Raw genomic sequence first — 12,698 nt, 5'->3', positions numbered from 1 at the left:
ATCAGTTCCAATGTTATGTGTTCTTTTGAAAATAAAGTGCATCTATCTATGGCAGGAAATCGCAGGCATTATTACATCATTTTCATTAAATCGGTGTCAAAAAGTCTTGAAACAATATTATCGGTTATCGTAATAATTTTTTAGACAATCACTCAGCAAAATTTGTTATCGTGACAGGCCTACAGATGTCTGTTTTTGATGGACTTCAGGGAGGGATTGAGTGCATTGGCTGTTTTGACGTCTGTCATGACTGAGCAGACAGAATTCTGAAGAGCTTGACATCACATGAAAAGGGTCAATAGAGAATCATAATTGTTAGTTCTGTGAATTGTGAATCCAGTTAAAATCCTCAAATTATTTGAAAATGTGTTTAATTTGTATGTTTTTTCTGTTACTATTTTCCTATTTGTTCACATAGTAATGCATTTTGAATAATTCTTTGATATTTTTATTAAGAAAAAACCAGGCAGCTAAAAGAACCTAATACTAGTCATTTAAGTTGCAGGATTTTATGCACAAACCTATTTTTGTTTTAAATATAAACTGATGGAATTTGATACAGTACAGTAAATGAGTGTTCAGTGTACACTGTCTGTTCATGTCAGTCACAAAATGTAAACACAATCTCTAGACTGAATTGAAAAAATTAGTTTCTGAATTAAAAATAGCTTGTCGAACCGCTAGACACTGAAAAATTGGCGTCTCTACATGCTATAGATTTCTGCGTTTTCCTCTCTCCCTTGGCCCTGCAGGAGGAGGCCAAGCAGATTCAGAACCAGCAGAAGGCCAGCAGCTCCCGTTCAGACTCGCGCGATGAAGAAGTGTCTCCACCCATGAACCCAGTGGTGAAGGGTCGCCGGCGGAGAGGAGCCTTCAGCGCAGAGGTTTACACAGAGGAGGACGCAGCCTCGTACGTCAGGAAGGTAGGCATGGTCTGACGTCAACGATCAGGAACATGATGCATGCAACGCTGCTGTGGATCTGCTTCAAACATGTGTTTTCCTGCTGGTACTGAAGGTGATTCCAAAAGACTACAAAACCATGGCTGCTTTGGCTAAAGCCATTGAAAAGAATGTGCTCTTCTCACATCTGGACGACAATGAAAGGAGGTACCTGCCTTAAGTTACTTTTTTAAAGGGGCATTATCATTTAAAATTGACATTTTTAAGCTTTACATTATATTATAATGTTATTTCCTCATAAAAAAACATACCTGGATTGTTGCCTTGATCTTTTCATGGATGTTTGAGAAATCCTTTAATTTCCATGACAACCATTCAGTTGTGTAAAACGCCTGGTTGGATCTATCCCCACCTTTGAGAAGCAGCTCCTCCTCTGAGCTGCAGTTTCCAAACTTCCACCTCACAGAGCAGCCTCCAACATGACTCCACTACTCGGCTCCTTCAGATTAGCCAGCAGCAATTAGCAAACCCCTGATGGCCTGTACATCTGCTGAGCTCATTATATGGTCATTACACTTTTTAGAGCAGTGCTGGTAAAATCATTGTTAAAGGGTTAANAGNGGAGCCATGTTGTGATGACTTCCTGAAGGTGGAGTTTCAGAAAAGCAGGACATTTTAAAGAGACGTAATTTTAAGGCATTAAATTGCAGAATCAAAATTTTTAAGTAATTTTTAATGTATACAGCATTTTATAACAACTGAAGGTAACAGTTATTTGGTAGTGCCATAAAGTAGCACTATGTGCCTATAAAACACATAATACTGCCCCTTTAATAAGCTGTTCTTATTAACATTAATATACATCCAGCTAACCATAAACCTGTTCTTTCCCAGTGACATATTCGATGCCATGTTTCCAGTCACCTACATTGCTGGGGAAACAGTTATTCAGCAAGGTAAGGAAACATACATCCAGTGTGCTCGACAATTATTCATAGCATAAATTCACTTTGAAACGAAGCATTTTATTTTTGTGCCTTCAGGTGATGAAGGAGACAACTTCTACGTCATCGACCAAGGAGAGATGGATGTGAGTGTCTCCCGATCTCGTTGTCGTGACGTGGCAGAAACATTTCCGTGTCTTTCAGATGATAAAACCTGTCTGACCGATTGCTCAGGTGTACGTGAACAACGAGTGGGTGACCAGCATCGGAGAGGGAGGCAGCTTCGGAGAGCTGGCACTCATCTACGGCACCCCGAGAGCGGCTACAGTCAGAGCCAAGACCAACGTGAAGCTGTGGGGCATCGACAGAGACAGCTACAGGAGAATACTCATGGTATTCATGACTACCTGGTCTGTGTTGTTTCATGTGTTTGTAGTGACACTAATACAACTCGCCCTTCTCTGTAGGGAAGCACTTTGAGAAAGAGGAAGATGTATGAGGAATTCCTCAGGAAAGTGTCCATTTTAGGTGAGATTCTCCGGTTCCAACAGTTTAAAAATAGAAACAGATCATGTTACCTGTGTGAAGATCCTAATAACATAAAGAGTAGCTAAAAATATCTTGTCAGTTCAAATATTTCTTCCCGTCTCCATCCTCAGAGTCTCTTGATAAATGGGAGCGTCTGACGGTGGCCGACGCCTTAGAGCCCGTTCAGTTTGAGGACGGCCAGAAGATCGTGGTGCAGGGCGAGCCCGGAGATGAGTTCTTCATCATTTTAGAGGTATGCTTTTGTTTTTCAACAAACATTTTACTCTTTTGACATCAACAAGTTCACTATTGTATATTTTTATTGCCATTAAATATGCCCATCAGTGTTAAAAGTGCTGTTTCACTTTGTTCTGTAGTTTGCTGTTTTCTTAAGCTCTGTATAAAGCTTTTTGTTTTTGTTCTGTTGAACAAACTAGACTAAAACTGATCAGAGATTATTTATTTAATGTTTTTTTCAGGGTTCAGCAGCTGTCTTGCAGCGTCGCTCCGAGAATGAAGAATTTGTTGAAGTAGGAAGATTAGGACCGTCTGACTACTTTGGTGAGAATCGAACAAACACGACTCCAGGATTTCTGCTTTTAGCAGCAGACAGTAGGGATGTCCATGGACATTTTCTCACACTGCTGTGTGTTTGACAACTTATGTAGTCTCCATTAGTATTGTGGTCGTTTACCAGAAGCTGCATTGTCCAATTTTATTTTAAAGCAGCTTTTTTTTTTTTTTGGATTCTAGAAACACCAATCTTTGCCCTGCTGCTGGTGTTTTAATGTGGAGCAGTTGGCTGGAGAGCTAGGCTACTGCTAGCAAGCTTCCTCTGTGTTTACAAAGAACTTGTTGATAATTCAGCATGCTAGGTTAATGCTAACATGTTTCGTCTGAGTTTAGATAGAACTTGTTGATAATTGTGCTCATAATCCATTTTCTTTGCTGTTCCTGTGACTCGTGTAGTTTCACTTGTTAGTGTTTTGAATGACTTGACATTAAATGAATGATGTTTCAGCTGCTGTCTGTGCAGCTCTAACACTACTGAATAGATGTAGGACTGGACACCACTAAGATAAGAGCTGATTAAAATGATATAGGCTAAATGATTTAACACAAATGTTTAAGGTTTGTGTTTAGCTTCCTTACAGTAGTCGTCTCTCTCTGCCTCCCAGGTGAGATCGCTCTGCTGATGAACCGCCCTCGTGCTGCCACAGTGGTCGCCCGCGGTCCCCTGAAGTGCGTGAAGCTGGACCGGCCCCGTTTTGAGCGCGTCCTGGGCCCCTGCTCAGACATTCTGAAACGCAACATCCAGCAGTACAACAGCTTCGTGTCGCTGTCTGTCTGAGGGAGGAGCACCGTTCCCCATCTTCTTTTTCTGCCCCCCTCTCCTCTTCTTCCTCCTCCTTCCCCTCCTCCTCACCTTCTCTTCTTTCAGACCCAGGGTCCACAAATGCAATTTGCTTTTTGTTGTTACTTTGCTCTCACTTATTTTATTTTTTGGCTTTTGAGTTCTCTCTTTGTTTTACTCAAATGGTTTTTTGCCGTCTCCACGTGTCACGCTGTGGTGACTTTCAGCCACTCACCAGCGCTTGTACCAGCTGCTGTACGCTACCTTGTAGACACAGTTACACCACATGTTACTTATCTTTCATATATATATAAATATATATATATCTATATATATTTGCTGGTTACACTTTTTCTTTTTAGATTTCAATTTAAAGCAGGAGATCTGAAAGACTTTAGGGTCTCAGACTGATGAGACAATCAGACCTTACAAGGCGCATTTACTGTTTTATTTTCAGATGAGACGAAGGCTGATTCTTCCCTCCAGGTACACAGGAGCAAGGCAGAAATATGACCGCACCCAACTGTCTTTCTGCTTGTTTTTAATCCTTTCTTTTCGGGAATCAGCTGTGATCTGAGACTCCATTCAGTTTTTTATTGTTTTGTTTTGTTACCTTTTTGATGGGGATGACGTTGGCAGTGATGCGTCTGTTTTTGCTTAGTTTGGAAGAGTTTGTACAACTTAAAGGGTTTTTATTGTGCAGCTACCAGGCTAGTGCCAAATGTTGATTATTGTCACAGCGCAGACATGCATAGCTGCCGAAATGTTCCCTGGAGCTCCAACAGGAAATGGCTAGAGTCCTCCTAATCGACTGAACAACCACACAAGAACTGCCTTGAATACTCGAAGGAGAAGAAGAAAAAAAATCTACAAGAATAGAAGGCAAAGGAGTATTACGCGAGTTTCAGTATTCAGTTTCTTTAAAAAAATACCAAATAATTTGGTCGCTCTTCTGCTATTGTTTATAATCAAAATGTTATTATAGTATAGTCCAGATAGTTCTATTATTATCATTGAGAAAATGACAAATCTTATGGTTTGGAGTGAAATATGTTTAACTGTCTTTTGTAAACACTTATTTTTCCATAAATTCTATTTTAGGTGTTTGGTGCCACAAAGTACTAAATAAATAAATGATTCTTCTCGTCGACTGACATCAACAGTATGTAACTCGTATTGTGTAAAACGTCATGGGAAAAATTTTTCAGCAGCAACGGGAGCACGTTTTGAAGGAAAGTGAAGTATTTGGCTGCTGAAGCTGCGGGCAGAGCGAGTAGACTCACTGCTGCCATCGCCTCTTATCGCCTGCAGGGGGAGCCTGACCTGTTCTCTGCTCTTACCTGGCAGGACGCTTTAAAGCATCCAGTGACCCGGTGTGAACGGAAGGGCGCATTTAAAGAAAGGAGAAAAAAAAAAGAAAAGCTTGTTGCAGAAGCAGGAAGTTTGTCAGATATTTCGTTTGTTATCCCTTTGGCTTAACTGCTTCACCACTATTTAGATAGCATATGATGTTTTTGTAAGATCTCTACCAAGTGAGATAATGTTGATCTGACTGCTCATTCCTCTGAACCCGCAGTGTCTCTGTTCTTTGCTTCATTTAGAGCAGTCGTATGCGCTTCTCGTTGAGATGTCTGATTTTTAACTTTTTATTTGTTAAGCTTTTTTTATTTAATTTTTTTGGTACTGATTGCGGAGTGTTCAACTCGGTGAGAGGAAGGTTTGAACTTAAACTGGTCATCTGTCGTCCCAGCTGGCCCCCGGGTCATTCCTGGGTTTGTGTCCACTGATGACACGTCGTGTTTATCCTCCGTCAGGGCGGAGGGAGTCACCTTCATTGTTTTCATGTAAATAGCTGCATCGGAGGTTTTAATTGGAACCGTTTTTAGCCACACTGCAATCGTCCCGGTTTGCCTTAGCTTACCTAACCTGGGCTTACAGTAGTCGTCCGTCACTTCTAGCCCGACCTTCAGAGAGCTTGATTGGTGTGCAGCACGAGGAGCTGCGGCCTGTCAGAGGACCATTCTTTTTCTATTCTAACCTGTATTTAGTTTGACCTCCTGTATGTGCAAAGATGTTTATCCTTTTGGTATAGATTGTTCCAGATGGCAGTTTAAGCAATAAAAAAGGTAAAAAGTCATTCACCTTTGTTTCTGGCTTCATTATTTTATGAATTTGTTTTTGTACCTTACTGAGTGTTCTAGACCTTCATTGCAGTTTCTCTTTCACACTGGGACTCACTTCTCCTGGGTTTCCTCCAGATAACTTGCTAAGCCTGTTAGTCAGGACATTATGGTCGTCATCCTGCTATGTTTTTAACTAAAGTTGACAGGGAATTTTAAAATATGACTTGTCATATTTTAAAATTGTCTTCTAATAATGTGTTATTAGAAGACATTATTAATAGTACCTGACCACCAACTATAAAGTCTTAAGGCAGACATAAAAAATGCAGTTAAAATGACTATAAATTTTTTGACTCTACTTTATTCACATCTTTGTCCTGCTGATATTTTGAAGTGGAGCAGTTTGCTGTAGCTTTGCTAATGCTAGCATGTTTCCTATGTTTAGATAGGACCTGTTGATAATTCATAACCCATTTTCTTTGCTGTTGTCAATCGTGTGCGTTTAAAGTTGGGGTTAGATCAGGAAAGAGCAGCAGTGGTGATGCAATACCAGTGAATAAAACGGACACCTGACCTCAGTTTCCCTCTGTGTTCACATGTTGACCACAGTGTGATGCCATTGTGTTTCTTTGCTATAAGACAATCTTGGCAATTCAATTCTGATTCTAAATCATATTATGGACATTTGCAGCTGTTCATTAATTGAGATCAGTATGGAAAATCACTGATCTCATTTAATGTAGATCATTAAATGAAATCTACATTGTAAGCATTTTGTCTTATAAAAAACCAAAACAGCAAAAATCCCATAAACATTTAACACTGCCTCATCTCTACCTCTGCCTACTGTAGCAGGTTCTGATGCCTATGAAATGCTGCACCACATCTGAACAGCAGAGGGAGACATTTATCTTGTGTAACTCCTGAATACTTGTTCTATATCAGTCCTCTGCTGCATAATAACCAGAAAGTTTAAACATCACTTCAGTCCTATTTTACTCTTTTTCCATTTGGTCATTGGGAATTCTTCATTTCAGACAGGTCTGCTTACACCATGAAGAAAAAGTGTCATGTTAAAGCAAAGTCTGTGATTTTAGAGTTTGTTTGACATGGTTCAACATCCACACCTTGCCGCATGTTTGAGGAAAAGATGAAGAAACAAGAAGCCTAATAAAATGAGTTCCTCATTTTCATTGGTCCTGCAGAGCATGCGTGTCGATTTCTTTCTTCCTTTCTTCCTCTGCCCCGGCCTGCCTCGGATGTCGTAAAAGGCATTTAGTTGCTGATGAAACAGGATTACAAGTCTGGAAAACAGGGTGGAGTGAATTCAAACGTCTGCTAAATTGCCTTTTCTCCCACTCACAGTTCCCCTCCCTCTCTCACACTTCTGTTATTTTAGGGGAAGAAATCGTCTCAGGAACATGTGTCTTTATTTAAAAATAATTTTATTTTAGAATTTAAAAACATCTGTCGTTTCCACGGTCCCAAACTTGACCAACAACATATCCAGTGCATGACTTCTCTCTCCCCCAGAACCAAAACCGCTGGCTGAAGTGTGGGAAAAACCTCAACACAGATTTTATTACAGTAGCATAAACTCACACTAAAAAAATAATGAAAATTCAAACCTTTAATTTCAGTGCACATAATAAGTGGAGAAAGAATTGAATTATGACACCTGGTTGCCATGGATATGGCGTCTTGTTGCTCTTATGGAGGCCTGGTGACCTCAGGTTCTCTGTGACCTTTCAGGAAGTGTTGGCTCGCTGTGCACAGCCTCATGATGAACACGTGTTCTTGTTCAGACACAAACTAAGTTTCTAGTTGTTTAAGATTTTTTAATGAACCCCCAAACTGTGTGTCCAAGTTTAGACCACTTATTGTAGCCAAGTAGCTCCATGGAAAACAGGAAGTCATGAATTACTAATTAAAAGTGTTTAGAGCAACTAAGGAAAACAAATCGTTAACCTAATAGCATAATTGCCTAAGACCTATTATGCTACTAGGCTAACAAAATTTAAAAACAGATTTAGCTTCTTTTCTTATTTTTTACGGAATTGGTTTGAGGATTCAGTTAAAAATTCATAATTTGTCAAAATATGAATCTTTGTTATATCTTTGTTTTCCACAAGAATAAATGGATTAATATTAAAAGTAAAATTTTCAAAATGTGTCGCTGTAAACTCTGCTACTGCAAGAAAAAACAGGTCTACTGCATTTTAAGGCTTTTCACTCATCTTTTCCAGAGGCGCCAGTATGATGAGGATTCAGTATCTCTGTTGCTTATGATGGTGTGTGTGTGTGTGTGTATGACAGCGGTTTTAGTTTAGCTTAATTTAAATGATGAAAAGTTTCAAACTTTGCTCGGTCATGTAGTGGCTCTTTCATTGTCCGAGTTCTCTTTAAGGATCTCCTGGCATCTTCTTCCTTCAACTCCAGTCTGATCTTCCTCGGTTTCCATGGTGACTGCAGGTCATCACTAAAGACTCCCAGGCAGCTTCTGTTGACCAAAAGCAGCTCAGTCCTCAGCTACCTGTTGTCTTCCCTCTGCGTTGCTCTCTGAGGAGTCTCTGAGGGTTTTGTGAAGTCCTTAGTGATGACCTGGTCCTGGCCGAGCCGCCGGACGCAGCGCTGCACCACCCGTAGGACCTTCTGCAGCCTGCGGTCCAGCGCCAACAGGTGGGGCTCGGTCAGCACTGGTCTTAAAGGATCCCCGTCCAGAGACTCTCTCATGACATCGCTGAGTCTGAAGCGTGGTCGGGCCAGGAGCTGGAGCCTCAGCAGCGTGGAACGCTTTATCCTAAAAAGAAGAGGAGAAAAGATCCATGAGGTTTGGGTTCATCAAAGTCAACAGGAACGTTTTGCTCGTCTGATCTGCAGAACTCACATGCAGCACTGAGACAGTGGAGCCAGGATGGACATCTCATCATGGGAATGCTTCCCAAACCTGGGAACAACATGGAACCACAGAGCAACGCTCAGAGCCGGCCTGAGGCAGAAGCAAACTTAGCTGCTGCTTAGGACCCCCAGGCCACCAGGGGGAGCCCAATTACTGCTTGACTTCTCATTAAGAATATTAATCTCAAAACTTCTGATTTGCGTTTACATTTATCAATAACAGTCTTCTTCTATATATTTTAGGGTATTCTGGCTCTTTATTTGAAAGTGCTAGGACAGGAAAGAGGATCATGAGAGAGAGGGAAAACATGTGGCAAATGTCACCAAGCCGGGATTCGAACCTACGACGGCCACGTTGTGTTTAACCTCTGCGCCACTGCAGCACACCCTTCTAGATTTTAATCTGACGCTTTCTACATATTATATACATAAAAATATGTTTATTTAGCATTTAAAAGATCCAACAAAGCAGTTCTTGTGTGAGTAGTGCCCTGAGTGAGATTATATTGACATAAATATATCTATTTATCTGGTCATACTGACCAGTCTATATATTCTTTTTTTGTGAATATTAACTAACTGGACTCCCCTGCTAAGCAAAACGCAGTAGAAATGTTCCGGATTGTGTTTGTGCAATTAGAATAAAATATTCATGGATCTCAAATTATGATTTAATTCATTTTTGTTCAGGGAAGAATTATTAAAAGATCAGTATTAAGTCATATGATAGAAGACTTTCCATATAGTTCCATTTTATAGCACAATCAAGTAACTATGTTACCTTCAGTTATAAAAATACTGAAAAAAATGAAAAGTGACTTAAAGAAAATTTAGTTTCATAATTCAACGCCTTAAAATTTGACAACTATGAGACTGCTGATCGTCACACACTGTGTCTGGAAGCAACTTGGTAAGTAAGAAAATGTTTCCTTCAAATCAAAGTTAGGACCAAAACGGTCTGGGCCCGGTTCTGAACTCGATCCTCACCCTCTGGCGTTGTCCAAGTGCAGAAGTAATCCTTCATCTCCAAACTTGGTAAAAATCTCATAATGGTGTCTGTCCATGTTACCTGATTTAAAAAAGAAAAACGGGGACGTATTCAATTAAAAACTAGAGAAAAAACAGAAACAGTTGATGCACTGATGACTCACCTATCAGGAAGTCAAAGATGGACATGTCTATGATGTTGAGCAACCTGTTGCCAGAGTTATAAGGATACGCCTGTTTAACGGAATCACAGTAGAAAGGATTTACCTCCCACCTGCAAAGAAATGCAGACAGGAGAAGAATCTGTGCATAAAACATGGACATTTCTGAATTTTATTTTCTAGAAAATCTTCGACTTTTCAAACTCAGAAACATTCTCATTTTTTCTAGAAAATTTCTAGAAACAGCTTTTTGGGGGAAATTAACTCCTTTTTTCCCTTTGTGTATTGGCCGTAGTACACCATTGGAAAGTCTTCTATCATGTTAAAATGTCATTAATATTAACATTTAATGTGTTAATATTAATGTGCTGCTAAATGTTCTGTTTCTAAATGTTATGACCTCCAGTCAGAACTGGGAGCAGCTGCAGCTGGATTCTTACTCCTCTCGTCCGGAGAAGGTGTAGGAGCGTTTCCATGGATTCGGGATGGAGAGGCGAGGAGCCACGGTGAGGCCCGGCAGGTAGGCGGACAGGGAGCCCTCCAGCAGGTCAGGGCCCCCACACACAGCGTACTCCGTCTTACACACATACAGGCACTTGGCGAAGAAACACGTGTTGTTTGCTGTTGGAGAAGCAAAACCAGTGAAAGTCACCAGAGATCAGCAACATGAATCCTGCTGAGCCAAAGTGTTTACTGTGTTAAACTGAGTATTATAATATTTTTACTGCTTTATGGTTCAATCCATGAAAAACCCAGACTTCAGCCAAAAGCTGCATTTAAAGAAAAGAGTTTGATACTTGAGACAGTAAATATTTTACCATCTTCATGAACAGTGTCTTAAAAATATTCACACCCACTGATTTTTTTATGTGCCAGACAAATGCAAACCAGTGCACAAATATAATTTATAAGCATTTTTTTTAAATTCTTTTAAATAACTAAAAAAAAAAAAAATATTGTAAGCATTTGTTTCATGCTCAGTCAAATTGGATAAAGAGAATCTTTAAATGTCAAATTTCAAGTCTCATCATGTTTCAACATAGGTCGAGACTTTAACTAGGCCATTCTAAGACATGTAAATGCTTTGATCTAAACACTGAAGCTGACATGTTTTCACCCAGGACTCCCTCTGTGTTCAGCTTCGTCCATTTGAAAGTAATGGGCTGAACTGTAGCTGCGTTTCCATTACAAATGTGAACTAATGCTAATGTTGACAGAACACAATTTCACATTTGCGGTGTTTCTGTTAAGTAAGAAACAGAGTCAAAGTCACATGTGAATAAGTTTGTCCACATGATGAGTCATTAANAAAANAAACGCCGCAGTGTCATCATTCCTGTTGTCTTCTTCGCTGTTTCCTCCAGTAGTAACATCCTGCTGTTGATCATGTGACTCATTTGATGTGAAAAATGTGGTTCAGTTGCAGTTTTGCCAAACAAACTAATTTTGATGCAGCTGAACAACCACCTCATCCTAACGCAAAAACTTTATATTAAAAACGTTATTTCAAAAGTAGCGCGTTTCCATTAAGCAAATTTGCTTTTATTCTTATTGCTAAAAAATTTGAATCCGCCATGTTTGTTATGTTACATCACAATCACACTCTACGTGGTGAAACATCTGAGTGTTAAAAGAGGCTTATGAAGACAGCTTTTGTTTTCTTTTCCGTTAATATAGATCTGCAGCACCCAGATCCAGTCAGCACTTCCTGACCCCGGCTGACCTGGTGAGGTGAAGAACACGGCCCGCAGGTCTTCGTTGTGGGCAACGTGGAGGACTTCTCCGCTCACGTTGACTCGCCTGCCGGCCACCGGCGGAACCCTCCGGAAGTCCAGGATCCTGAAGAAACCAGGAGGTTCCAAAGAAAAACTAAATCAGATAAAGTCTCTTGCAAAAGTATTGATACCCATTGAAATATTTCTAATTTTGCCATCTTGGAACCACAAACTGATATGGAAATTTATGCTAAACCAACTCAAAGCGAAGTGGAAGGAAATGATGTTCTTTTTAAGCAGTTTTCAAATAAAGACCTGAAAAATAATTCCATACGTTTAAAATAGACGTATTTTGAACATCTATTTAAAATAAACTTCTAAACGTCTATTTAAAATAGAGCAGAGTAATTTACCAGACTAAAATAGAGTAGACTAAAGTAGTCTGCTCTATTTTAGTCTGCTAAAATAGAGCAGATTAATTTAGGCTCTACTCTGACTTACCACAATCCACAATTTGTTACAGCATATCTTATCAGTTTTGCTCAAGTAATAATTAGCAAAACTAATAAAATGATCTGGCCCAGTCAAAGTCCAGACCTAAAATTGATTGAAAACATATTTAGGTTTAATGTTTATGAATGCTCTCTATCCCATACAGCTGAACTTTAACTATTTTAAAAACTACATTCTTATAAACCCAAAAGTAAAAGTAAACTGGTTCAAGTTGTGAACAGTAAAGATGATACAGACTGCTGCAAAATATGGGTTTAAAAGTTCTGACACCGGGGAGCAAAATACAAATGCCTACCACACTTTTTAGGTTTGTTATTTGTAAAAAGATATTTAAAAGCATGCATTCATTTAAATGAATTTCACAATGTCCTCCGTAACATTTTGTAGCGCAACAAACTCGATTTTTTCATGCATGTATCAGCAGATTCACCTCAGTAAATGTTCTGTCTTATCTTTTCATCTCACTGATTCTTAACACAAGTGCAACACCCCTCACACACACACACCACACACACACACACACACACACACACACACACACACACACACACACACACACACACACACACACAC

The 12,698-nt window shown here is 39.8% G+C and overlaps 2 protein-coding genes across 5 annotated transcripts in view; one reads left to right on the top strand and one right to left on the bottom strand.

The window, feature by feature from the left end:
• LOC106961550 (cAMP-dependent protein kinase type I-alpha regulatory subunit) overlaps positions 1 to 4,064 on the top strand; it is a 15,428-nt gene extending 11,364 nt beyond the window's left edge. For both annotated transcript variants that reach the window (XM_015055361.1, XM_015055355.1), the window contains exons 3-11: positions 753 to 923; positions 1,018 to 1,109; positions 1,797 to 1,858; positions 1,946 to 1,992; positions 2,081 to 2,239; positions 2,314 to 2,374; positions 2,506 to 2,627; positions 2,854 to 2,935; positions 3,553 to 4,064. In XM_015055361.1, coding sequence (XP_014910847.1) covers positions 753 to 923; positions 1,018 to 1,109; positions 1,797 to 1,858; positions 1,946 to 1,992; positions 2,081 to 2,239; positions 2,314 to 2,374; positions 2,506 to 2,627; positions 2,854 to 2,935; positions 3,553 to 3,725 — 969 coding nt within the window. In that variant the 3' untranslated portion in view covers positions 3,726 to 4,064. The remainder of the gene's footprint in view (positions 1 to 752; positions 924 to 1,017; positions 1,110 to 1,796; positions 1,859 to 1,945; positions 1,993 to 2,080; positions 2,240 to 2,313; positions 2,375 to 2,505; positions 2,628 to 2,853; positions 2,936 to 3,552) is intronic.
• A 3,402-nt stretch (positions 4,065 to 7,466) lies between these two features.
• Positions 7,467 to 12,698, bottom strand: part of fam20a (FAM20A golgi associated secretory pathway pseudokinase) — a 35,485-nt gene continuing 30,253 nt past the window's right edge. For all 3 annotated transcript variants that reach the window (XM_015055303.1, XM_015055310.1, XM_015055296.1), the window contains exons 6-11: positions 11,621 to 11,736; positions 10,338 to 10,518; positions 9,901 to 10,010; positions 9,737 to 9,818; positions 8,739 to 8,798; positions 7,467 to 8,651 (exon numbers count right to left, since the gene is read on the bottom strand). In XM_015055303.1, coding sequence (XP_014910789.1) covers positions 8,381 to 8,651; positions 8,739 to 8,798; positions 9,737 to 9,818; positions 9,901 to 10,010; positions 10,338 to 10,518; positions 11,621 to 11,736 — 820 coding nt within the window. In that variant the 3' untranslated portion in view covers positions 7,467 to 8,380. The remainder of the gene's footprint in view (positions 8,652 to 8,738; positions 8,799 to 9,736; positions 9,819 to 9,900; positions 10,011 to 10,337; positions 10,519 to 11,620; positions 11,737 to 12,698) is intronic.

The sequence above is a fragment of the Poecilia latipinna genome, unplaced genomic scaffold (assembly GCF_001443285.1).
Source record: "Poecilia latipinna isolate Pla-1442-1.1 unplaced genomic scaffold, P_latipinna-1.0 Scaffold58, whole genome shotgun sequence".
NCBI classification, from domain to species: Eukaryota; Metazoa; Chordata; class Actinopteri; order Cyprinodontiformes; family Poeciliidae; genus Poecilia; species Poecilia latipinna.
This window is presented reverse-complemented; position numbering and strand designations above follow the sequence as displayed.